Source organism: Telmatherina bonti, assembly GCF_933228915.1.
Source record: "Telmatherina bonti genome assembly, chromosome: 6".
Taxonomy (NCBI): Eukaryota; Metazoa; Chordata; class Actinopteri; order Atheriniformes; family Telmatherinidae; genus Telmatherina; species Telmatherina bonti.
Window position 1 is genome coordinate 1065201 of NC_136624.1, and position 26753 is coordinate 1091953.

The 26753-nt window shown below is 50.0% G+C and overlaps 1 protein-coding gene across 1 annotated transcript in view; it reads right to left on the reverse strand.

Moving 5' to 3' along the window:
- The window catches only part of LOC306757709 (uncharacterized protein), a gene marked incomplete at its 3' end in the record, with an annotated part of 493032 nt that extends 474042 nt beyond the window's left edge, over positions 1-18990 (reverse strand). The window contains exons 1-3 of the mRNA XM_079242835.1: positions 18772-18990; positions 18446-18574; positions 18058-18183 (exon numbers count right to left, since the gene is read on the reverse strand). Of these exons, the coding sequence (XP_079098961.1) occupies positions 18058-18183; positions 18446-18574; positions 18772-18984 (468 nt within the window). The 5' untranslated portion in view covers positions 18985-18990. The remainder of the gene's footprint in view (positions 1-18057; positions 18184-18445; positions 18575-18771) is intronic.
- Positions 18991-26753: the final 7763 nt, after the last annotated feature.

Sequence of the window (26753 nt, forward strand, 5' to 3'; positions counted from 1 at the left end):
AGGCTCATGTAGGAAACTCCCTGCATGTATAGGCTCATGTAGAACTCCCTGCATGTATAGGCTCATGTAGAACTACCTGCATGTATAGGCTCATGTAGAACTCCCTGCATGTATAGGCTCATTTAGAACTACCTGCATGTATAGGCTCATGTAGAACTACCTGCATGTATAGGCTCATGTAGAACTCCCTGCATGTATAGGCTCATGTAGAACTACCCTGCATGTATAGGCTCATGTAGAACTCCCTGCATGTATAGGCTCATGTAGAACTCCCTGCATGTATAGGCTCATGTAGAACTCCCTGCATGTATAGCTCATGTAGAACCTCCCTGCATGTATAGGCTCATGTAGAACTCCCTGCATGTATAGGCTCATGTAGAACTCCTGCATGTATAGGCTCATGTAGAACTCCCTGCATGTATAGGCTCATGTAGAACTACCTGCATGTATAGGCTCATGTAGAACTACCTGCATGTATAGGCTCATGTAGAACTCCCTGCATGTATAGGCTCATGTAGAACTACCTGCATGTATAGGCTCATGTAGAACTACCTGCATGTATAGGCTCATGTAGAACTCCCTGCATGTATAGGCTCATGTAGAACTCCCTGCATGTATGGGCTCATGTAGAACTACCTGCATGTATAGGCTCATGTAGAACTCCCTGCATGTATAGGTTCATGTAGAACTCCCTGCATGTTATAGGCTCATGTAGAACTCCTGCATGTATAGGCTCATGTAGAACTCCCTGCATGTATAGGCTCATGTAGAACTCCCTGCATGTATAGGCTCATGTAGAACTCCCTGCATGTATAGGCTCATGTAGAACTCCCTGCATGTATAGGCTCATGTAGAACTACCTGCATGTATAGGCTCATGTAGAACTCCCTGCATGTATAGGCTCATGTAGAACTCCCTGCATGTATAGGCTCATGTAGAACTCCCTGCATGTATAGGCTCATGTAGCAACTCCCTGCATGTATAGGCTCATGTAGAACTACCTGCATGTATAGGCTCCATGTAGAACTCCCTGCATGTATAGGCTCATGTAGAACTCCCTGCATGTATAGGCTCATGTAGACCCCTTCCCTGCATGTATAGGCTCATGTAGAACTACCTGCATGTATAGGGCTCATGTAGAACTCCCTGCATGTATAGGCTCATGTAGAACTCCCTGCATGTATAGGCTCATGTAGAACTACCTGCATGTATAGGCTCATGTAGAACTACCTGCATGTATAGGCTCATGTAGAACTCCCTGCATGTATAGGCTCATGTAGAACCTCCCTGCATGTATGGGCTCATGTAGAACTACCTGCATGTATAGGCTCATGTAGAACTCCCTGCATGTATAGGCTCATGTAGAACTCCCTGCATGTATGGGCTCATGTAGAACTACCTGCATGTATAGGCTCATGTAGAACTCCCTGCATGTATAGGGCTAATGTAGAACTACCTGCATGTATAGGCTCATGTAGAACTACCCTGCATGTATAGGCTCATGTAGAACTACCTGCATGTATAGGCTCATGTAGAACTACCTGCATGTATAGGCTCATGTAGAACTACCCGCATGTATAGGCTCATGTAGAACTACCTGCATGTATAGGCCTCATGTAGAACTACCTGCATGTATAGGCTCATGTAGAACTCCCTGCATGTATAGGCTCATGTAGAACTACCTGCATGTATAGGCTCATGTAGAACTCCCTGCATGTATAGGCTCATTTAGAACTACCTGCATGTATAGGCTCATGTAGAACTACCTGCATGTATAGGCTCATGTAGAAACTACCTGCATGTATAGGCTCATGTAGAACTCCCTGCATGTATAGGCTCATGTAGAACTACCTGCATGTATAGGCTCATGTAGAACTCCCTGCATGTATAGGCTCATGTAGAACTCCCTGCATGTATAGGCTCATGTAGAACTCCCTGCATGTATAGGTTCATGTAGAACTCCCTGCATGTATAGGCTCATGTAGAACTCCCTGCATGTATAGGCTCATGTAGAACTCCCTGCATGTATAGGCTCATGTAGAACTCCCTGCATGTATAGGCTCATGTAGAACTACCCGCATGTATAGGCTCATGTAGAACTCCCTGCATGTATAGGCTCATGTAGAACTACCTGCATGTATAGGCTCATGTAGAACTACCTGCATGTATAGGCTCATGTAGAACTCCCTGCATGTATAGGCTCATGTAGAACTCCCTGCATGTATAGGCTCATGTAGAACTCCTGCATGTATAGGCTCATGTAGAACTACCTGCATGTATAGGCTCATGTAGAACTACCTGCATGTATAGGCTCATGTAGAACTCCCTGCATGTATAGGGCTCATGTAGAAACTACCTGCATGTATAGGCTCATGTAGAACTCCCTGCATGTATAGGCTCATGTAGAACTCCCTGCATGTATAGGCTCATGTAGAACTACCTGCATGTATAGGCTCATGTAGAACTCCCTGCATGTATAGGCTCATGTAGAACTCCCTGCATGTATAGGCTCATGTAGAACTACCTGCATGTATAGGCTCATGTAGAACTCCCTGCATGTATAGGCTCATGTAGAACTCCCTGCATGTATAGGCTCATGTAGAACTACCTGCATGTATAGGCTCATGTAGAACTCCCTGCATGTATGGGCTCATGTAGAACTACCTGCATGTATAGGCTCATGTAGAACTCCCCTGCATGTATAGGCTCATGTAGAACTACCTGCATGTATAGGCTCATGTAGAACTCCCTGCATGTATAGGGCTCATGTAGAACTACCTGCATGTATAGGCTCATGTAGAACTCCCTGCATGTATAGGCTCATGTAGAACTACCTGCATGTATAGGCTCATGTAGAACTCCCTGCATGTATAGGCTCATGTAGAACTCCCTGCATGTATAGGCTCATGTAGAATTATCTGCATGTATAGGCTCATGTAGAACTACCTGCATGTATAGGTTCATGTAGAACTCCCTGCATGTATAGGCTCATGTAGAACTACCTGCATGTATAGGCTCATGTAGAATTATCTGCATGTATAGGTTCATGTAGAACTCCCTGCATGTATAGGCTCATGTAGAACTACCCTGCATGTATAGGTTCATGTAGAACTACCTGCATGTATAGGCTCATGTAGAATTATCTGCATGTATAGGTCTCATGTAGAACTCCCTGCATGTATAGGTTCATGTAGAACTACCTGCATGTATAGGTTCATGTAGAACTACCTGCATGTATAGGCTCATGTAGAATTATCTGCATGTATAGGTTCATGTAGAACTCCCTGCATGTATAGGTTCATGTAGAACTCCCTGCATGTATAGGTTCATGTAGAACTACCTGCATGTATAGGCTCATGTAGAATTATCTGCATGTATAGGCTCATGTAGAACTACCTGCATGTATAGGTTCATGTAGAACTCCCTGCATGTATAGGCTCATGTAGAATTATCTGCATGTATAGGCTCATGTAGAACTACCTGCATGTATAGGCTCATGTAGAACTCCCTGCATGTATAGGCTCATGTAGAACTACCTGCATGTATAGGCTCATGTAGAACTCCCTGCATGTATAGGCTCATGTAGAACTCCCTGCATGTATAGGCTCATGTAGAACTCCCTGCATGTATAGGCTCATGTAGAACTCCCTGCATGTATAGGCTCATGTAGAACTACCTGCATGTATAGGCTCATGTAGAACTCCCTGCATGTATAGGCTCATGTAGAACTACCTGCATGTATAGGCTCATGTAGAACTCCCTGCATGTATAGGCTCATGTAGAACTACCTGCATGTATAGGCTCATGTAGAACTCCCTGCATGTATAGGCTCATGTAGAACTACCTGCATGTATAGGCTCATGTAGAACTCCCTGCATGTATAGGCTCATGTAGAACTCCCTGCATGTATAGGCTCATGTAGAACTACCTGCATGTATAGGCTCATGTAGAACTCCCTGCATGTATAGGCTCATGTAGAACTCCTTGCATGTATAGGCTCATGTAGAACTCCCTGCATGTATAGGCTCATGTAGAACTACCTGCATGTATAGGCTCATGTAGAACTACCTGCATGTATAGGCCTCATGTAGAACTCCCTGCATGTATAGGCTCATGTAGAACTCCCTGCATGTATAGGCTCATGTAGAACTCCCTGCATGTATAGGCTCATGTAGAACTACCTGCATGTATAGGCTCATGTAGAACTCCCTGCATGTATAGGCTCATGTAGAACTCCCTGCATGTATAGGCTCATGTAGAACTACCTGCATGTATAGGCTCATGTAGAACTACCTGCATGTATAGGCTCATGTAGAACTACCTGCATGTATAGGCTCATGTAGAACTATCTGCATGTATAGGCTCATGTAGAACTCCCTGCATGTATAGGCTCATGTAGAACTCCCTGCATGTATAGGCTCATGTAGAACTCCCTGCATGTATAGGCTCATGTAGAACTCCCTGCATGTATAGGCTCATGTAGAACTACTCTGCATGTATAGGCTCATGTAGAACTACTGCATGTATAGGCTCATGTAGAACTATCTGCATGTATAGGCTCATGTAGAACTCCCTGCATGTATAGGCTCATGTAGAACTCCCTGCATGTATAGGCTCATGTAGAACTCCCTGCATGTATAGGCTCATGTAGAACTACCTGCATGTATAGGCTCATGTAGAACTACCTGCATGTATAGGCTCATGTAGAACTCCCCTGCATGTATAGGCTCATGTAGAACTACCCTGCATGTATAGGCTCATGTAGAACTACCTGCATGTATAGGCTCATGTAGAACTACCTGCATGTATAGGCTCATGTAGAACTCCCTGCATGTATAGGCTCATGTAGAACTCCCTGCATGTATAGGCTCATGTAGAACTCCCTGCATGTATAGGCTCATGTAGAACTCCCTGCATGTATAGGCTCATGTAGAACTCCCTGCATGTATAGGCTCATGTAGAACTACCCTGCATGTATAGGCTCATGTAGAACTCCCTGCATGTATAGGCTCATGTAGAACTCCCTGCATGTATAGGCTCATGTAGAACTCCCTGCATGTATAGGCTCATGTAGAACTCCCTGCATGTATAGGCTCATGTAGAACTCCCTGCATGTATAGGCTCATGTAGAACTACCTGCATGTATAGGCTCATGTAGAACTCCCTGCATGTATAGGGCTCATGTAGAACTACCTGCATGTATAGGCTCATGTAGAACTATCCTGCATGTATAGGCTCATGTAGAACTCCCTGCATGTATAGGCTCATGTAGAACTACCTGCATGTATAGGCTCATGTAGAACTCCCTGCATGTATAGGCTCATGTAGAACTCCCTGCATGTATAGGCTCATGTAGAACTCCCTGCATGTATAGGCTCATGTAGAACTACCCTGCATGTATAGGCTCATGTAGAACTACCTGCATGTATAGGCTCATGTAGAACTCCCTGCATGTATAGGCTCATGTAGAACTCCCTGCATGTATAGGCTCATGTAGAAACTCCCTGCATGTATAGGTCATGTAGAACTACCTGCATGTATAGGCTCATGTAGAACTACCTGCATGTATAGGCTCATGTAGAACTCCCTGCATGTATAGGCTCATGTAGAACTACCTGCATGTATAGGCTCATGTAGAACTACCTGCATGTATAGGCTCATGTAGAACTCCCTGCATGTATAGGCTCATGTAGAACTACCTGCATGTATAGGCTCATGTAGAACTACCTGCATGTATAGGCGCATGTAGAACTCCCTGCATGTATAGGCTCATGTAGAACTACCTGCATGTATAGGCTCATGTAGAACTCCCTGCATGTATAGGCTCATGTAGAACTCCCTGCATGTATAGGCTCATGTAGAACTCCCTGCATGTATAGGCTCATGTAGAACTCCCTGCATGTATAGGCTCATGTAGAACTACCTGCATGTATAGGCTCATGTAGAACTCCCTGCATGTATAGGCTCATGTAGAACTACCTGCATGTATAGGCTCATGTAGAACTCCCTGCATGTATAGGCTCATGTAGAACTCCCTGCATGTATAGGCTCATGTAGAACTACCTGCATGTATAGGCTCATGTAGAACTCCCTGCATGTATAGGCTCATGTAGAACTCCCTGCATGTATGGGCTCATGTAGAACTACCTGCATGTATAGGCTCATGTAGAACTACCTGCATGTATAGGCCTCATGTAGAACTACCCCTGCATGTATAGGCTCATGTAGAACTACCTGCATGTATAGGCTCATGTAGAACTCCCTGCATGTATAGGCTCATGTAAGAACTCCCTGCATGTATAGGCTCATGTAGAACTCCCTGCATGTATAGGCTCATGTAGAACTCCCTGCATGTATAGGCTCATGTAGAACTCCCTGCATGTATAGGCTCATGTAGAACTCCCTGCATGTATAGGCTCATGTAGAACTACCTGCATGTATAGGCTCATGTAGAACTCCCTGCATGTATAGGCTCATGTAGAACTCCCTGCATGTATAGGCTCATGTAGAACTACCTGCATGTATAGGCTCATGTAGAACTCCCTGCATGTATAAGGCTCATGTAGAACTACCTGCATGTATAGGCTCATGTAGAACTCCCTGCATGTTATAGGCTCATGTAGAACTCCCTGCATGTATAGGCTCATGTAGAACTACCTGCATGTATAGGCTCATGTAGAACTACCTGCATGTATAGGCTCATGTAGAACTACCTGCATGTATAGGCTCATGTAGAACTACCTGCATGTATAGGCTCATGTAGAACTACCTGCATGTATAGGCTCATGTAGAACTCCCTGCATGTATAGGCTCATGTAGAACTACCTGCATGTATAGGCTCATGTAGAACTCCCTGCATGTATAGGCTCATGTAGAACTACCCTGCATGTATAGGCTCATGTAGAACTACCCGCATGTATAGGCTCATGTAGAACTACCTGCATGTATAGGCTCATGTAGAACTACCTGCATGTATAGGCTCATGTAGAACTACCCTGCATGTATAGGCTCATGTAGAACTCCCTGCATGTATAGGCTCATGTAGAACTCCCTGCATGTATAGGCTCATGTAGAACTCCCTGCATGTATAGGCTCATGTAGAACTCCCTGCATGTATGGGCTCATGTAGAACTCACCCTGCATGTATAGGCTCATGTAGAACTACCCTGCATGTATAGGCTCATGTAGAACTCCCTGCATGTATAGGCTCATGTAGAACTACCCTGCATGTATAGGCTCATGTAGAACTCCCTGCATGTATAGGCTCATGTAGAACTCCCTGCATGTATAGGCTCATGTAGAACTACCTGCATGTATAGGCTCATGTAGAACTCCCTGCATGTATAGGCTCATGTAGAACTACCTGCATGTATAGGCTCATGTAGAACTCCCTGCATGTATAGGGCTCATGTAGAACTCCCTGCATGTATAGGCTCATGTAGAACTACCTGCATGTATAGGCTCATGTAGAACTCCCTGCATGTATAGGCTCATGTAGAACTACCTGCATGTATAGGCTCATGTAGAACTCCCTGCATGTATAGGCTCATGTAGAACTCCCTGCATGTATAGGCTCATGTAGAACTCCCTGCATGTATAGGCTCATGTAGAACTCCCTGCATGTATAGGCTTCATGTAGAACTCCCTGCATGTATAGGCTCATGTAGAACTCCCTGCATGTATAGGCTCATGTAGAACTCCCTGCATGTATAGGCTCATGTAGAACTCCCTGCATGTATAGGCTCATGTAGAACTCCCTGCATGTATAGGTTCATGTAGAACTCCCTGCATGTATAGGCTCATGTAGAACTACCTGCATGTATAGGCTCATGTAGAACTCCCTGCATGTATAGGCTCATGTAGAACTCCCTGCATGTATAGGTTCATGTAGAACTCCCTGCATGTATAGGCTCATGTAGAACTCCCTGCATGTATAGGTTCATGTAGAACTCCCTGCATGTATAGGCTCATGTAGAACTCCCTGCATGTATAGGTTCATGTAGAACTACCTGCATGTATAGGCTCATGTAGAACTCCCTGCATGTATAGGCTCATGTAGAACTACCTGCATGTATAGGCTTCATGTAGAACTACCTGCATGTATAGGCTCATGTAGAACTCCCTGCATGTATAGGCTCATGTAGAACTACCTGCATGTATAGGCTCATGTAGAACTCCCTGCATGTATAGGCTCATGTAGAACTACCTGCATGTATAGGCTCATGTAGAACTACCTGCATGTATAGGTTCATGTAGAACTCCCTGCATGTATAGGGCTCATGTAGAACTACCCTGCATGTATAGGCTCATGTAGAACTCCCTGCATGTAATAGGTTCATGTAGAACTACCTGCATGTATAGGCTCATGTAGAACTCCCTGCATGTATAGGCTCATGTAGAACTCCCCTGCATGTATAGGCTCATGTAGAACTACCCTGCATGTATAGGCTCATGTAGAACTCCCTGCATGTATAGGCTCATGTAGAACTCCCTGCATGTATAGGCTCATGTAGAACTACCTGCATGTATAGGCTCATGTAGAACTCCCTGCATGTATAGGCTCATGTAGAACTACCTGCATGTATAGGCTCATGTAGAACTCCCTGCATGTATAGGCTCATGTAGAACTCCCTGCATGTATAGGCTCATGTAGAACTCCCTGCATGTATAGGCTCATGTAGAACTCCCTGCATGTATAGGCTCATGTAGAACTCCCTGCATGTATAGGCTCATGTAGAACTCCCTGCATGTATAGGCTCATGTAGAACTCCCTGCATGTATAGGCTCATGTAGAACTCCCTGCATGTATAGGCTCATGTAGAACTCCCTGCATGTATAGGCTCATGTAGAACTACCTGCATGTATAGGCTCATGTAGAACTACCTGCATGTATAGGCTCATGTAGAACTCCCTGCATGTATAGGCTCATGTAGAACTCCCTGCATGTATAGGCTCATGTAGAACTACCTGCATGTATAGGCTCATGTAGAACTCCCTGCATGTATAGGCTCATGTAGAACTCCCTGCATGTATAGGCTCATGTAGAACTCCCTGCATGTATAGGCTCATGTAGAACTCCCTGCATGTATAGGCTCATGTAGAACTACCTGCATGTATAGGCTCATGTAGAACTCCCTGCATGTATAGGCTCATGTAGAACTACCTGCATGTATAGGCTCATGTAGAACTCCCTGCATGTATAGGCTCATGTAGAACTCCCTGCATGTATAGGCTCATGTAGAACTACCTGCATGTATAGGCTCATGTAGAACTCCCTGCATGTATAGGCTCATGTAGAACTCCCTGCATGTATAGGCTCATGTAGAACTCCCTGCATGTATAGGCTCATGTAGAACTCCCTGCATGTATAGGCTCATGTAGAACTCCCTGCATGTATAGGCTCATGTAGAACTCCCTGCATGTATAGGGCTCATGTAGAACTACCCGCATGTAAAGGCTCATGTAGAACTCCCTGCATGTATAGGCTCATGTAGAACTACCTGCATGTATAGGCTCATGTAGAACTCCCTGCATGTATAGGCTCATGTAGAACTCCCTGCATGTATGGGCTCATGTAGAAACTCCCTGCATGTATAGGCTCATGTAGAACTATCTGCATGTATAGGCTCATGTAGAACTATCTGCATGTATAGGCTCATGTAGAACTACCTGCATGTATAGGCTCATGTAGAACTCCCTGCATGTATGGGCTCATGTAGAACTCCCTGCATGTATAGGCTCATGTAGAACTACCTGCATGTATAGGCTCATGTAGAACTCCCTGCATGTATGGGCTCATGTAGAACTCCCTGCATGTATAGGCTCATGTAGAACTATCTGCATGTATAGGCTCATGTAGAACTCCCTGCATGTATAGGCTCATGTAGAACTATCTGCATGTATAGGCTCATGTAGAACTCCCTGCATGTATAGGCTCATGTAGAACTCCCTGCATGTATAGGCTCATGTAGAACTACCTGCATGTATAGGCTCATGTAGAACTCCCTGCATGTATAGGCTCATGTAGAACTCCCTGCATGTATAGGCTCATGTAGAACTCCCTGCATGTATAGGCTCATGTAGAACTCCCTGCATGTATAGGCTCATGTAGAACTCCCTGCATGTATAGGCTCATGTAGAACTACCTGCATGTATAGGCTCATGTAGAACTCCCTGCATGTATAGGCTCATGTAGAACTCCCTGCATGTATAGGCTCATGTAGAACTCCCTGCATGTATAGGCTCATGTAGAACTACCTGCATGTATAGGCTCATGTAGAACTCCCTGCATGTATAGGCTCATGTAGAACTACCTGCATGTATAGGCTCATGTAGAACTACCCGCATGTATAGGCTCATGTAGAACTACCTGCATGTATAGGCTCATGTAGAACTACCCGCATGTATAGGCTCATGTAGAACTCCCTGCATGTATAGGCTCATGTAGAACTCCCTGCATGTATAGGTCATGTAGAACTCCCTGCATGTATAGGCTCATGTAGAACTCCCTGCATGTATAGGCTCATGTAGAACTCCCTGCATGTATAGGCTCATGTAGAACTACCTGCATGTATAGGCTCATGTAGAACTCCCTGCATGTATAGGCTCATGTAGAACTACCTGCATGTATAGGCTCATGTAGAACTCCCTGCATGTATAGGCTCATGTAGAACTACCTGCATGTATAGGCTCATGTAGAACTCCCCTGCATGTATAGGCTCATGTAGAACTCCCTGCATGTATAGGCTCATGTAGAACTACCCGCATGTATAGGCTCATGTAGAACTCCCTGCATGTATAGGCTCATGTAGAACTACCTGCATGTATAGGCTCATGTAGAACTCCCTGCATGTATAGGCTCATGTAGAACTCCCTGCATGTATAGGCTCATGTAGAACTCCCTGCATGTATAGGCTCATGTAGAACTCCCTGCATGTATAGGCTCATGTAGAACTCCCTGCATGTATAGGCTCATGTAGAACTACCTGCATGTATAGGCTCATGTAGAACTCCCTGCATGTATAGGGCTCATGTAGAACTCCCTGCATGTATAGGCTCATGTAGAACTACCTGCATGTATAGGCTCATGTAGAACTCCCTGCATGTATAGGCTCATGTAGAACTACCTGCATGTATAGGCTCATGTAGAACTACCTGCATGTATAGGCTCATGTAGAACTACCTGCATGTATAGGCTCATGTAGAACTACCTGCATGTATAGGCTCATGTAGAACTACCTGCATGTATAGGCTCATGTAGAACTCCCTGCATGTATAGGCTCATGTAGAACTACCCTGCATGTATAGGCTCATGTAGAACTCCCTGCATGTATAGGCTCATGTAGAACTCCCTGCATGTATAGGCTCATGTAGAACTCCCTGCATGTATAGGCTCATGTAGAACTCCCTGCATGTATAGGCTCATGTAGAACTACCCTGCATGTATAGGCTCATGTAGAACTCCCTGCATGTATAGGCTCATGTAGAACTACCCTGCATGTATAGGCTCATGTAGAACTCCCTGCATGTATAGGCTCATGTAGAACTCCCTGCATGTATAGGCTCATGTAGAACTCCCTGCATGTATAGGCTCATGTAGAACTCCCTGCATGTATAGGCTCATGTAGAACTCCCTGCATGTATAGGCTCATGTAGAACTCCCTGCATGTATAGGCTCATGTAGAACTCCCTGCATGTATAGGCTCATGTAGAACTCCCTGCATGTATAGGGTCATGTAGAACTATCTGCATGTATAGGCTCATGTAGAACTCCCTGCATGTATAGGCTCATGTAGAACTCCCTGCATGTATAGGCTCATGTAGAACTACCTGCATGTATAGGCTCATGTAGAACTACCTGCATGTATAGGCTCATGTAGAACTCCCTGCATGTATAGGCTCATGTAGAACTCCCTGCATGTATAGGCTCATGTAGAACTCCCTGCATGTATAGGCTCATGTAGAACTACCTGCATGTATAGGCTCATGTAGAACTACCTGCATGTATAGGCTCATGTAGAACTACCTGCATGTATAGGCTCATGTAGAACTCCCCTGCATGTATAGGCTCATGTAGAACTCCCTGCATGTATAGGCTCATGTAGAACTCCCTGCATGTATAGGCTCATGTAGAACTCCCTGCATGTATAGGCTCATGTAGAACTCCTTGCATGTATAGGCTCATGTAGAACTACCTGCATGTATAGGCTCATGTAGAACTCCCTGCATGTATAGGGCTCATGTAGAACTACCCTGCATGTATAGGCTCATGTAGAACTACCTGCATGTATAGGCTCATGTAGAACTCCCTGCATGTATAGGCTCATGTAGAACTCCCTGCATGTATAGGCTCATGTAGAACTATCTGCATGTATAGGCTCATGTAGAACTACCTGCATGTATAGGCTCATGTAGAACTCCCTGCATGTATAGGCTCATGTAGAACTACCTGCATGTATAGGCTCATGTAGAACTATCTGCATGTATAGGCTCATGTAGAACTATCTGCATGTATAGGCTCATGTAGAACTCCCTGCATGTATAGGCTCATGTAGAACTCCCTGCATGTATAGGCTCATGTAGAACTCCCTGCATGTATAGGCTCATGTAGAACTACCTGCATGTATAGGGTCATGTAGAACTACCTGCATGTATAGGCTCATGTAGAACTATCTGCATGTATAGGCTCATGTAGAACTATCTGCATGTATAGGCTCATGTAGAACTCCCTGCATGTATAGGCTCATGTAGAACTCCCCTGCATGTATAGGCTCATGTAGAACTCCCTGCATGTATAGGCTCATGTAGAACTACCTGCATGTATAGGGTCATGTAGAACTACCTGCATGTATAGGCTCATGTAGAACTCCCTGCATGTATAGGCTCATGTAGAACTCCCTGCATGTATAGGCTCATGTAGAACTCCCTGCATGTATAGGCTCATGTAGAACTCCCTGCATGTATAGGCTCATGTAGAACTCCCTGCATGTATAGGCTCATGTAGAACTACCTGCATGTATAGGCTCATGTAGAACTCCTGCATGTATAGGCTCATGTAGAACTCCCTGCATGTATAGGCTCATGTAGAACTCCCTGCATGTATAGGCTCATGTAGAACTCCCTGCATGTATAGGCTCATGTAGAACTCCCTGCATGTATAGGCTCATGTAGAACTCCCTGCATGTATAGGCTCATGTAGAACTCCTTGCATGTATAGGCTCATGTAGAACTCCCTGCATGTATAGGCTCATGTAGAACTATCTGCATGTATAGGCTCATGTAGAACTCCCTGCATGTATAGGCTCATGTAGAACTCCCTGCATGTATAGGCTCATGTAGAACTACCTGCATGTATAGGCTCATGTAGAACTCCCTGCATGTATAGGCTCATGTAGAACTACCTGCATGTATAGGCTCATGTAGAACTCCCTGCATGTATAGGCTCATGTAGAACTACCTGCATGTATAGGCTCATGTAGAACTACCTGCATGTATAGGCTCATGTAGAACTACCTGCATGTATAGGCTCATGTAGAACTCCCTGCATGGATAGGCTCATGTAGAACTCCCTGCATGTATAGGCTCATGTAGAACTCCTGCATGTATAGGCTCATGTAGAACTCCCTGCATGGATAGGCTCATGTAGAACTCCCTGCATGTATAGGCTCATGTAGAACTCCCTGCATGTATAGGCTCATGTAGAACTCCCTGCATGTATAGGTTCATGTAGAACTACCTGCATGTATAGGCCTCATGTAGAACTCCCCTGCATGTATAGGCTCATGTAGAACTACCTGCATGTATAGGCTCATGTAGAACTACCTGCATGTATAGGCGCATGTAGAACTCCCTGCATGTATAGGCTCATGTAGAACTACCTGCATGTATAGGCTCATGTAGAACTCCCTGCATGTATAGGCTCATGTAGAACTCCCTGCATGTATAGGCTCATGTAGAACTCCCTGCATGTATAGGCTCATGTAGAACTCCCTGCATGTATAGGCTCATGTAGAACTCCCTGCATGTATAGGCTCATGTAGAACTCCCTGCATGTATAGGCTCATGTAGAACTCCCTGCATGTATAGGCTCATGTAGAACTCCCTGCATGTATGGGCTCATGTAGAACTACCTGCATGTATAGGCTCATGTAGAACTACCTGCATGTATAGGCTCATGTAGAACTACCCGCATGTATAGGCTCATGTAGAACTACCTGCATGTATAGGCTCATGTAGAACTCCCTGCATGTATAGGCTCATGTAGAACTCCCTGCATGTATAGGCTCATGTAGAACTCCCTGCATGTATAGGCTCATGTAGAACTACCTGCATGTATAGGCTCATGTAGAACTCCCTGCATGTATAGGCTCATGTAGAACTCCCTGCATGTATGGGCTCATGTAGAACTACCTGCATGTATAGGCTCATGTAGAACTCCCTGCATGTATAGGCTCATGTAGAACTACCCGCATGTATAGCTCATGTAGAACTACCCGCATGTATAGGCTCATGTAGAACTACCCGCATGTATAGGCTCATGTAGAACTACCCCCGCATGTATGGGCTCATGTAGAACTACCCGCATGTATGGGCTCATGTAGAACTACCCGCATGTATGGGCTCATGTAGAACTCCCTGCATGTATAGGCTCATGTAGAACTCCCTGCATGTATAGGCTCATGTAGAACTCCCTGCATGTATAGGCTCATGTAGAACTCCCTGCATGTATAGGCTCATGTAGAACTCCCTGCATGTATAGGCTCATGTAGAACTACCTGCATGTATAGGCTCATGTAGAAACTCCCTGCATGTATAGGCTCATGTAGAACTACCTGCATGTATAGGCTCATGTAGAACTACCTGCATGTATAGGCTCATGTAGAACTACCCGCATGTATAGGCTCATGTAGAACTCCCTGCATGTATAGGCTCATGTAGAACTACCTGCATGTATAGGCTCATGTAGAACTACCTGCATGTATAGGCTCATGTAGAACTCCCTGCATGTATAGGCTCATGTAGAACTACCCGCATGTATAGGCTCATGTAGAACTCCCTGCATGTATAGGCTCATGTAGAACTCCCTGCATGTATAGACTCATGTAGAACTATCTGCATGTATAGGCTCATGTAGAACTACCTGCATGTATAGGCTCATGTAGAACTCCCTGCATGTATAGGCTCATGTAGAACTCCCTGCATGTATAGGCTCATGTAGAACTACCTGCATGTATAGGCTCATGTAGAACTCCCTGCATGTATAGGCTCATGTAGAACTCCCTGCATGTATAGGCTCATGTAGAACTCCCTGCATGTATAGGTTCATGTAGAACTCCCTGCATGTATAGGTTCATGTAGAACTCCCTGCATGTATAGGCTCATGTAGAACTACCTGCATGTATAGGCTCATGTAGAACTACCTGCATGTATAGGCTCATGTAGAACTCCCTGCATGTATAGGCTCATGTAGAACTCCCTGCATGTATAGGCTCATGTAGAACTCCCTGCATGTATAGGCTCATGTAGAACTACCTGCATGTATAGGCTCATGTAGAACTCCCTGCATGTATAGGCTCATGTAGAACTACCTGCATGTATAGGCTCATGTAGAACTACCTGCATGTATAGGCTCATGTAGAACTACCTGCATGTATAGGCTCATGTAGAACTACCTGCATGTATAGGCTCATGTAGAACTCCCTGCATGTATAGGCTCATGTAGAACTCCCTGCATGTATAGGCTCATGTAGAACTCCCTGCATGTATAGGCTCATGTAGAACTACCTGCATGTATAGGCTCATGTAGAACTACCTGCATGTATAGGCTCATGTAGAACTCCCTGCATGTATAGGCTCATGTAGAACTCCCTGCATGTATAGGCTCATGTAGAACTCCCTGCATGTATAGGCTCATGTAGAACTACCTGCATGTATAGGCTCATGTAGAACTCCCTGCATGTATAGGCTCATGTAGAACTCCCTGCATGTATAGGCTCATGTAGAACTCCCTGCATGTATAGGCTCATGTAGAACTCCCTGCATGTATAGGCTCATGTAGAACTCCCTGCATGTATAGGCTCATGTAGAACTACCTGCATGTATAGGCTCATGTAGAACTACCTGCATGTATAGGCTCATGTAGAACTCCCTGCATGTATAGGCTCATGTAGAACTCCCTGCATGTATAGGCTCATGTAGAACTCCCTGCATGTATAGGCTCATGTAGAACTACCTGCATGTATAGGCTCATGTAGAACTCCCTGCATGTATAGGCTCATGTAGAACTCCCTGCATGTATAGGCTCATGTAGAACTCCCTGCATGTATAGGCTCATGTAGAACTCCCTGCATGTATAGGCTCATGTAGAACTCCCTGCATGTATAGGCTCATGTAGAACTACCTGCATGTATAGGCTCATGTAGAACTACCTGCATGTATAGGCTCATGTAGAACTACCTGCATGTATAGGCTCATGTAGAACTCCCTGCATGTATAGGCTCATGTAGAACTCCCTGCATGTATAGGTTCATGTAGAACTACCTGCATGTATAGGCTCATGTAGAACTACCTGCATGTATAGGCTCATGTAGAACTCCCTGCATGTATAGGCTCATGTAGAACTCCCTGCATGTATAGGCTCATGTAGAACTACCTGCATGTATAGGCTCATGTAGAACTACCTGCATGTATAGGCTCATGTAGAACTACCTGCATGTATAGGCTCATGTAGAACTCCCTGCATGTATAGGCTCATGTAGAACTACCCGCATGTATAGGCTCATGTAGAACTCCCTGCATGTATAGGCTCATGTAGAACTACCCGCATGTATAGGCTCATGTAGAACTCCCTGCATGTATAGGCTCATGTAGAACTCCCTGCATGTATAGGCTCATGTAGAACTCCCTGCATGTATAGGCTCATGTAGAACTCCCTGCATGTATAGGCTCATGTAGAACTCCCTGCATGTATAGGCTCATGTAGAACTCCCTGCATGTATAGGCTCATGTAGAACTATCTGCATGTATAGGCTCATGTAGAACTACCTGCATGTATAGGCTCATGTAGAACTCCCTGCATGTATGGGCTCATGTAGAACTCCCTGCATGTATAGGCTCATGTAGAACTACCTGCATGTATGGGCTCATGTAGAACTCCCTGCATGTATAGGCTCATGTAGAACTCCCTGCATGTATAGGCTCATGTAGAACTCCCTGCATGTATAGGCTCATGTAGAACTCCCTGCATGTATAGGCTCATGTAGAACTCCCTGCATGTATAGGCTCATGTAGAACTCCCTGCATGTATAGGCTCATGTAGAACTATCTGCATGTATAGGCTCATGTAGAACTCCCTGCATGTATAGGCTCATGTAGAACTATCTGCATGTATAGGCTCATGTAGAACTATCTGCATGTATAGGCTCATGTAGAACTATCTGCATGTATAGGCTCATGTAGAACTCCCTGCATGTATAGGCTCATGTAGAACTATCTGCATGTATAGGCTCATGTAGAACTATCTGCATGTATAGGCTCATGTAGAACTACCTGCATGTATAGGCTCATGTAGAACTCCCTGCATGTATAGGCTCATGTAGAACTCCCTGCATGTATAGGCTCATGTAGAACTCCCTGCATGTATAGGCTCATGTAGAACTACCTGCATGTATAGGCTCATGTAGAACTACCTGCATGTATAGGCTCATGTAGAACTCCCTGCATGTATAGGCTCATGTAGAACTCCCTGCATGTATAGGCTCATGTAGAACTCCCTGCATGTATAGGCTCATGTAGAACTCCCTGCATGTATAGGCTCATGTAGAACTCCCTGCATGTATAGGCTCTCTGTTGGTCCCACATCCCATGCTTAATCACAGCAGATCTGCAATTAAAAGAATGTGTGTGCATACTTGGTTTAACTGTTCCATTTTGGAAACATTAAATTAAAAATATACAGTACAGAAATATTAACAATTGCATCTGTGATTCTGTAGTCACCTGTAAACTTCTTCATAAATCACAAGGTTATTTTTAACTGGCATGAGCAACAGCCCTGCTACTGTAACCGTCCACAGCCAGGACGTGTGTCACTCCAAACATCACCAGCTTCTCGTTCTGATCAAGATGAACTTTATGACCAGTGTATTCAGCGTGATATGGAGTGGGATTTAGATTACGTGATCCCTGGGAAATAAAACAACATTAATGTAGACATCCAGATTTACCTAATTGGTCTGCAGTTTTTATAAATATGTTTCATGACCACTTTATGCATTATAATTTGTTTTTAACACACAATTGTTTTCTTTATCCATGAAATTGTTTAAAATAAATCTGTCTGTTCATCATTTATATGCATGCTCATCAACTGGTTATTTCTATCATTAGTCTACCTTGCAAACATGAGTTTTCCCTAATTCTTAATATACTGTCAAAACAGGGCTACTTGACGTCGGAAATCCTGGTGTGGCTGGTGAACGCTTCTCAGGATTTTACCCACTCGACTTTCTCCAGCATGTACACCTTTTGACGACAGATAACCGGTCATGATCTTGGGACCATAAGATGGACCTGTCTGGAGAAAAAAAAAGATCAATTGTGCTGTTGGGGGAGTAACTAGAAAGTTTGATGTGCAAAGTTGTGCATTTTCAACTTGTTGCATGTACAGCCTACTAGGCTACTCTCTCCTGAAGATGTTGACAATCTCTTGATGAGAGAGATTGTATTTTATCAAATTTGAGTGTTTTTCTAAATTATCAATTGAAAGCTTACCTCAGAAATGGATGCAAGTACAGCCCTCTCCAGATCTGTGTCCGATAAATGTTGTTTTCTCCGTAGACCGTTTTGGAGACAAAATCTTCTGACACTTGTTTGCGAGCATTGCGGCACACCCATACGCATCAGGGCTGTTGACATGTCGCCATGGGTCTTTCCAGTTTCAAACATTTCTTTTATAAATCTTCCGTAAGGATCTAGAGCCGCCATGGCATTGATCGCAACACCGCTACAAGCAAAACAGAACATCGACTTCCGGGTAACAAAACTCCACCGGGGTTATAATGAATATATATAATGAAATCATTTTGCTGCCTGTGGAACATTTTTCCATTTTACTTATTCTATCCTTAATTTCAAATAAAAAGTCCAAAATTTGCCCGATTTTTGTTTTATTTGCATCAATTTTTCAAAAAGCAATAATGAAAAACAAGCTAATTTTTTGTGTTTCTATTTGAAATTGAATATTAAATGAAGGAATGATACACGGACCCAAAGCGTTGCCCCCTCCTGCCCCTGCCTAAAGCCGATCTCGGTCTACATCCAGTCTTTGTGTGCCTACTGCTCTTTAGACAGTCTGCAGTTAGGGAGTGTGATTTATTTAGAAAAAAAAGTTTTCAGCTTCTCTCAGCACCCGTGGGGCAGAGTGGAAAAAGCCTGTAATTTTTTTTCAAAAGCCAAACATAGGGACTGTGGCCCAGAAACCCAGCAACGAAGAGGAGCACCAATTTACTGTCGGCACCATTGTCCAATCTCCTGGGGCCTGGCCTGATTACAGCCCCATCATTTGCTTTCTCTTAGATCTGCCCCCCCCCCCCCCCCCCCCCCCACACACACACACACACTCTCCTACTCTGTTGGAGTGGATGTTGCCAGCTCATCGAATATACCTTCTCAACTGCATTATTATTTTGGTGGTGCTGTGGATTTGTGTGGTCCCGTCACCTGTGTTTTCTGGCTCTCTGAGTGAGAGACAGCGATGATGGCAGAGATTCTGTTCATAAGTCAGCTGGCCGGTCACATTACTGGCTTGTTGAAATGTCACTGCTGTTTGCATCGCAGCAGAACAGCAGGCTAGGAAAAGGAACCCACTGCTGCATATATAATTCAACGGAGACTTGAACTGCCTTCAGTGGTCCAGGAACACGGTGGGACCATGGCTGGACCACGGTGGGACCACGGCTGGACCATGGTGGGACCATGGTGAGACCGCGGCTGGACCATGGTGGGACCACGGTGGGACCATGGTGGGACCATGGCTGGACCATGGTGGGACCACGGCTGGACCATGGTGGGACCATGGTGAGACCGCGGCTGGACCATGGTGGGACCACGGTGGGACCATGGTGGGACCATGGCTGGACCATGGTGGGACCACGGCTGGACCATGGTGGGACCATGGTGAGACCGCGGCTGGACCATGGTGGGACCACGGTGGGACCATGGTGGGACCATGGCTGGACCATGGTGGGACCATGGCTGGACCATGGTGGGACCATGGCTGGACCACGGTGGGACCACAGCTGGACCACGGTGGGACCACGGCTGGACCACGGTGGGACCATGGTGGGACCGTGGTGGGACCACGGCTGGACCATGGTGGGACCATGGTGGGACCATGGTGGGACCACGGTGGGACCATGGTGGGACCACGGCTGGACCATGGTGGGACCATGGTGGGACCACGGTGGGACCATGGTGGGACCACGGCTGGACCATGGTGGGACCATGGTGAGACCGCGGCTGGACCATGGTGGGACCACGGTGGGACCGTGGTGGGACCACGGCTGGACCACGGTGGGACCACGGTGGGACCACGGCTGGACCACGGTGGGACCACGGCTGGACCACGGTGGGACCATGGTGGGACCATGGCTGGACCATGGTGGGACCACGGCTGGACCATGGTGGGACCACGGCTGGACCACGGTGGGACCATGGTGAGACCATGGCTGGACCACGGTGGGACCACGGCTGGACCACGGTGGGACCATGGTGGGACCACGGTGGGACCACGGCTGGACCATGGTGGGACCACGGTGGGACCATGGCTGGACCACGGTGGGACCATGGTGGGACCACGGCTGGACCATGGTGGGACCATGGTGGGACCACGGCTGGACCACGGTGGGACCACGGCTGGACCACGGTGGGACCATGGTGGGACCACGGCTGGACCATGGTGGGACCACGGCTGGACCACGGTGGGACCATGGTGGGACCACGGCTGGACCATGGTGGGACCACGGCTGGACCACGGTGGGACCATGGTGAGACCGCGGCTGGACCACGGTGGGACCACGGCTGGACCATGGTGGGACCATGGCTGGACCATGGTGGGACCACGGCTGGACCACGGTGGGACCATGGTGAGACCGCGGCTGGACCACGGTGGGACCACGGCTGGACCATGGTGGGACCACGGCTGGACCACGGCTGGACCACGGTGGGACCATGGCTGGACCACGGTGGGACCATGGTGGGACCACGGCTGGACCATGGTGGGACCACGGCTGGACCACGGTGGGACCATGGTGAGACCGCGGCTGGACCACGGTGGGACCACGGCTGGACCACGGTGGGACCACGGCTGGACCATGGTGGGACCACGGTGGGACCACGGCTGGACCACGGTGGGACCACGGCTGGACCACGGTGGGACCATGGTGAGACCACGGCTGGACCATGGTGGGACCAGGGCTGGACCATGGTGGGACCATGGTGAGACCACGGCTGGACCATGGTGGGACCACGGCTGGACCATGGTGGGACCACGGTGGGACCACGGCTGGACCATGGTGGGACCATGGTGGGACCATGGTGGGACCATGGCTGGACCACGGTGGGACCATGGTGGGACCACGGTGGGACCACGGTGGGACCATGGCTGGACCACGGTGGGACCATGGTGGGACCATGGCTGGACCATGGTGGGACCACGGTGGGACCATGGCTGGACCACGGTGGGACCATGGTGGGACCATGGTGGGACCACGGTGGGACCACGGCTGGACCATGGTGGGACCACGGTGGGACCATGGTGGGACCATGGTGGGACCACGGCTGGACCATGGTGGGACCACGGTGGGACCACGGCTGGACCATGGTGGGACCACGGCTGGACCATGGTGGGACCACGGTGGGACCATGGCTGGACCATGGTGGGACCACGGCTGGACCACGGTGGGACCATGGTGGGACCACGGTGGGACCATGGTGGGACCATGGCTGGACCATGGTGGGACCACGGCTGGACCATGGTGGGACCACGGTGGGACCATGGTGGGACCATGGCTGGACCATGGTGGGACCACGGCTGGACCATGGTGGGACCATGGTGAGACCGCGGCTGGACCATGGTGGGACCACGGTGGGACCATGGTGGGACCACGGTGGGACCATGGCTGGACCATGGTGGGACCACAGCTGGACCACGGTGGGACCACGGCGGGACCACGGTGGGACCACGGTGGGACCACGGTGAGACCACGGCTGGACCATGGTGGGACCACGGCTGGACCATGGTGGGACCACGGCTGGACCACGGTGGGACCATGGCTGGACCACGGCTGGACCATGGCGGGACCACGGCTGGACCATGGTGGGACCACGGCTGGACCATGGTGGGACCACGGCTGGACCATGGTGGGACCACGGTGGGACCATGGTGGGACCATGGCTGGACCATGGTGGGACCACGGCTGGACCATGGTGGGACCATGGTGAGACCGCGGCTGGACCATGGTGGGACCATGGTGGGACCACGTTGGGACCATGGTGGGACCACGGCTGGACCATGGTGGGACCATGGTGAGACCGCGGCTGGACCATGGTGGGACCACGGTGTGACCATGGTGGGACCATGGCTGGACCATGGTGGGACCACGGCTGGACCGCGGTGGGACCACGGTGGGACCACGGCTGGACCATGGTGGGACCACGGCTGGACCATGGTGGGACCACGGTGGGACCATGGTGGGACCACGGCTGGACCATGGTGGGACCACGGCTGGACCACGGTGGGACCATGGTGGGACCACGGCTGGACCATGGTGGGACCACAGCTGGACCATGGTGGGACCATGGTGAGACCGCGGCTGGACCATGGTGGGACCACAGCTGGACCACGGCTGGACCACGGTGGGACCATGGCTGGACCACGGTGGGACCATGGCAGGACCATGGTGGGACCACGGTGGGACCACGGTGGGACCATGGTGGGACCACGGTGGGACCATGGCTGGACCACGGTGGGACCACGGCTGGACCATGGTGGGACCACGGTGGGACCACGGTGGGACCATGGTGGGACCACGGTGGGACCATGGTGGGACCACGGTGGGACCATGGCTGGACCACGGTGGGACCACGGCTGGACCATGGTGGGACCACGGTGGGACCACGGTGGGACCATGGTGGGACCACGGTGGGACCATGGCTGGACCACGGTGGGACCACGGCTGGACCATGGTGGGACCACGGTGGGACCACGGCTGTACCACGGTGGGACCAGGGTGGGACCATGGCTGGACCACGGTGAGACCACGGCTGGACCATGGCTGGACCACGGTGAGACCACGGCTGGACCATGTTGGGACCATGGTGGGACCACGGCTGGACCATGTTGGGACCATGGTGGGACCACGGCTGGACCATGGTGGGACCATGGTGAGACCACGGCTGGACCATGGTGGGACCATGGTGAGACCACGGCTGGACCATGGTGGGACCATGGTGGGACCATGGTGGGACCACGGTGGGACCATGGCTGGACCACGGTGGGACCATGGTGGGACCACGGCTGGACCACGGTGGGACCACGGTGGGACCACGGTGGGACCATGGCTGGACCACGGTGGGACCACGGCTGGACCATGGTGGGACCACGGCTGGACCACGGTGGGACCACGGCTGGACCATGGTGGGACCATGGTGGGACCACGGCTGGACCACGGTGGGACCACGGTGGGACCATGGCTGGACCATGGCTGGACCATGGTGGGACCATGGTGGCACCACAGCTGGACCATGGTGGGACCACGGCTGGACCATGGTGGGACCATGGCTGGACCATGGTGGGACCACGGCTGGACCACGGTGGGACCATGGTGGGACCACGGCTGGACCATGGTGGGACCACAGCTGGACCATGGTGGGACCATGGTGAGACCACGGCTGGACAATGGTGGGACCATGGTGAGACCACGGCTGGACCATGTTGGGACCACGGTGGGACCATGGTGAGACAAGGCTGGACCATGGTGGGACCATGGTGGGACCATGGTGGGACCACAGCTGGACCATGGTGGGACCATGGTGAGACCGTGGCTGCACCATGGTGGGACCATGGTGAGACCGTGGCTGGACCATGGTGGGACCATGGTGAGACCGTGGCTGGACCATGGGGAGACCACGGCTGGACCATGGTGGGACCATGGTGGGACCACAGCTGGACCACGGTGGGACCACGGCTGGACCATGGTGGTGCCATGGTGGGACCACGGCTGGACCATGGTGGGACCACGGCTGGACCACGGTGGGACCACGGCTGGACCATGGTGGTGCCATGGTGGGACCACGGCTGGACCATGGTGGGACCACGGCTGGACCACGGTGGGACCATGGTGAGACCACGGCTGGACCATGGTGGGACCACGGCTGGACCATGGTGGGACCATGGTGAGACCACGGCTGGACCATGGTGGGACCACGGTGGGACCACGGTGGGACCACGGCTGGACCACGGTGGGACCACGGCTGGACCATGGCTGGACCATGGTGGGACCATGGTGGGACCACGGCTGGACCACGGTGGGACCACGGCTGGACCACGGTGGGACCACGGCTGGACCACGGTGGGACCACGGTGGGACCACGGCTGGACCATGGTGGGACCATGGTGGGACCACGGCTGGACCATGGTGGGACCATGGTGGGACCACGGCTGGACCACGGTGGGACCACGGCTGGACCATGGTGGGACCACGGCTGGACCACGGTGGGACCATGGTGGGACCACGGCTGGACCATGGTGGGACCATGGTGGGACCACGGCTGGACCACGGTGGGACCATGGTGGGACCACGGCTGGACCACGGTGGGACCATGGTGGGACCATGGTGGGACCACGGCTGGACCACGGTGGGACCATGGTGGGACCACGGCTGGACCATGGTGGGACCACGGCTGGACCACGGCTGAACCATGGTGGTGCGATGGTGGGACCACAGCTGGACCATGGTGGGACCATGGTGAGACCGCGGCTGGACCATGGTGGGACCATGGTGAGACCACAGCTGGACCACGGTGGGACCACAGCTGGACCATGGTGGGACCACGGCTGAACCATGGTGGGACCATGGTGGGACCATGGTGGGACCACGGCTGGACCACGGTGGGACCACGGCTGGACCATGGTGGGACCACGGTGGGACCATGGTGAGACCACGGCTGGACCATGGTGGGACCATGGTGAGACCACGGCTGGACCATGGTGGGACCAGGGCTGGACCACGGTGGGACCATGGTGAGACCACGGCTGGACCATGGTGGGACCACGGCTGGACCATGGTGGGACCATGGTGGGACCACGGCTGGACCATGGTGGGACCACGGCTGGACCACGGTGGGACCATGGTGAGACCACGGCTGGACCATGGTGGGACCACGGTGGGACCATGGTGGGACCAGGAGGAGGATGGAGACAGGGGTCCAGAGACCAGCAGGATGGAAACAGTGGTCCAGAGACCAGCAGGGTGGAGACAGTGGTCCAGAGACCAGCAAGGTGGAGACAGTGGTCCAGAGACCAGCAGGATGGAGACAGTGGTCCAGAGACCAGCAGGATGGAGACAGTGGTCCAGAGACCAGCAGGGTGGAGACAGTGGTCCAGAGACCAGCAGGATGGAGACAGTGGTCCAGAGACCAGCAGGATGGAGACAGTGGTCCAGAGACCAGCAGGAGGATGGAGACAGTGGTCCAGAGACCAGCAGGAGGATGGAGACAGTGGTCCAGAGACCAGCAGGAGGATGGAGACAGTGGTCCAGAGACCAGCAGGAGGATGGAGACAGTGGTCCAGAGACCAGCAGGAGGATGGAGACAGTGGTCCAGAGACCAGCAAGGTGGAGACAGTGGTCCAGAGACCAGCAGGATGGAGACAGTGGTCCAGAGACCAGCAGGATGGAGACAGTGGTCCAGAGACCAGCAGGATGGAGACAGTGGTCCAGAGACCAGCAGGATGGAGACAGTGGTCCAGAGACCAGCAGGAGGATGGAGACAGTGGTCCAGAGACCAGCAGGAGGATGGAGACAGTGGTCCAGAAACCAGCAGCAGGATGGAGACAGTGGTCCAGAGACCAGCAGGATGGAAACAGTGGTCCAGAGACCAGCAGGGTGGAGACATTGGTCCAGAGACCAGCAAGGTGGAGACAGTGGTCCAGAGACCAGCAGGATGGAGACAGTGGTCCAGAGACCAGCAGCAGGATGGAGACAGTGGTCCAGAGACCAGCAGGATGGAGACAGTGGTCCAGAGACCAACAGGATGGAGACAGTGGTCCAGAGACCAGCAGGGTGGAGACAGTGGTCCAGAGACCAGCAGGATGGAGACAGTGGTCCAGAGACCAGCAGGAGGATGGAGACAGTGGTCCAGAGACCAGCAGGAGGATGGAGACAGTGGTCCAGAGACCAGCAGGAGGATGGAGACAGTGGTCCAGAGACCAGCAGGAGGATGGAGACAGTGGTCCAGAGACCAGCAGGATGGAGACAGTGGTCCAGAGACCAGCAGGATGGAGACAGTGGTCCAGAGACCAGCAGCAGGATGGAGACAGTGGTCCAGAGACTAGCAACAGGATGGAGACAGTGGTCCAGAGACCAGCAGGATGGAGACAGTGGTCCAGAGACCAGCAGGATGGAGACAGTGGTCCAGAGACCAGCAAGGTGGAGACAGTGGTCCAGAGACCAGCAGGATGGAGACAGTGGTCCAGA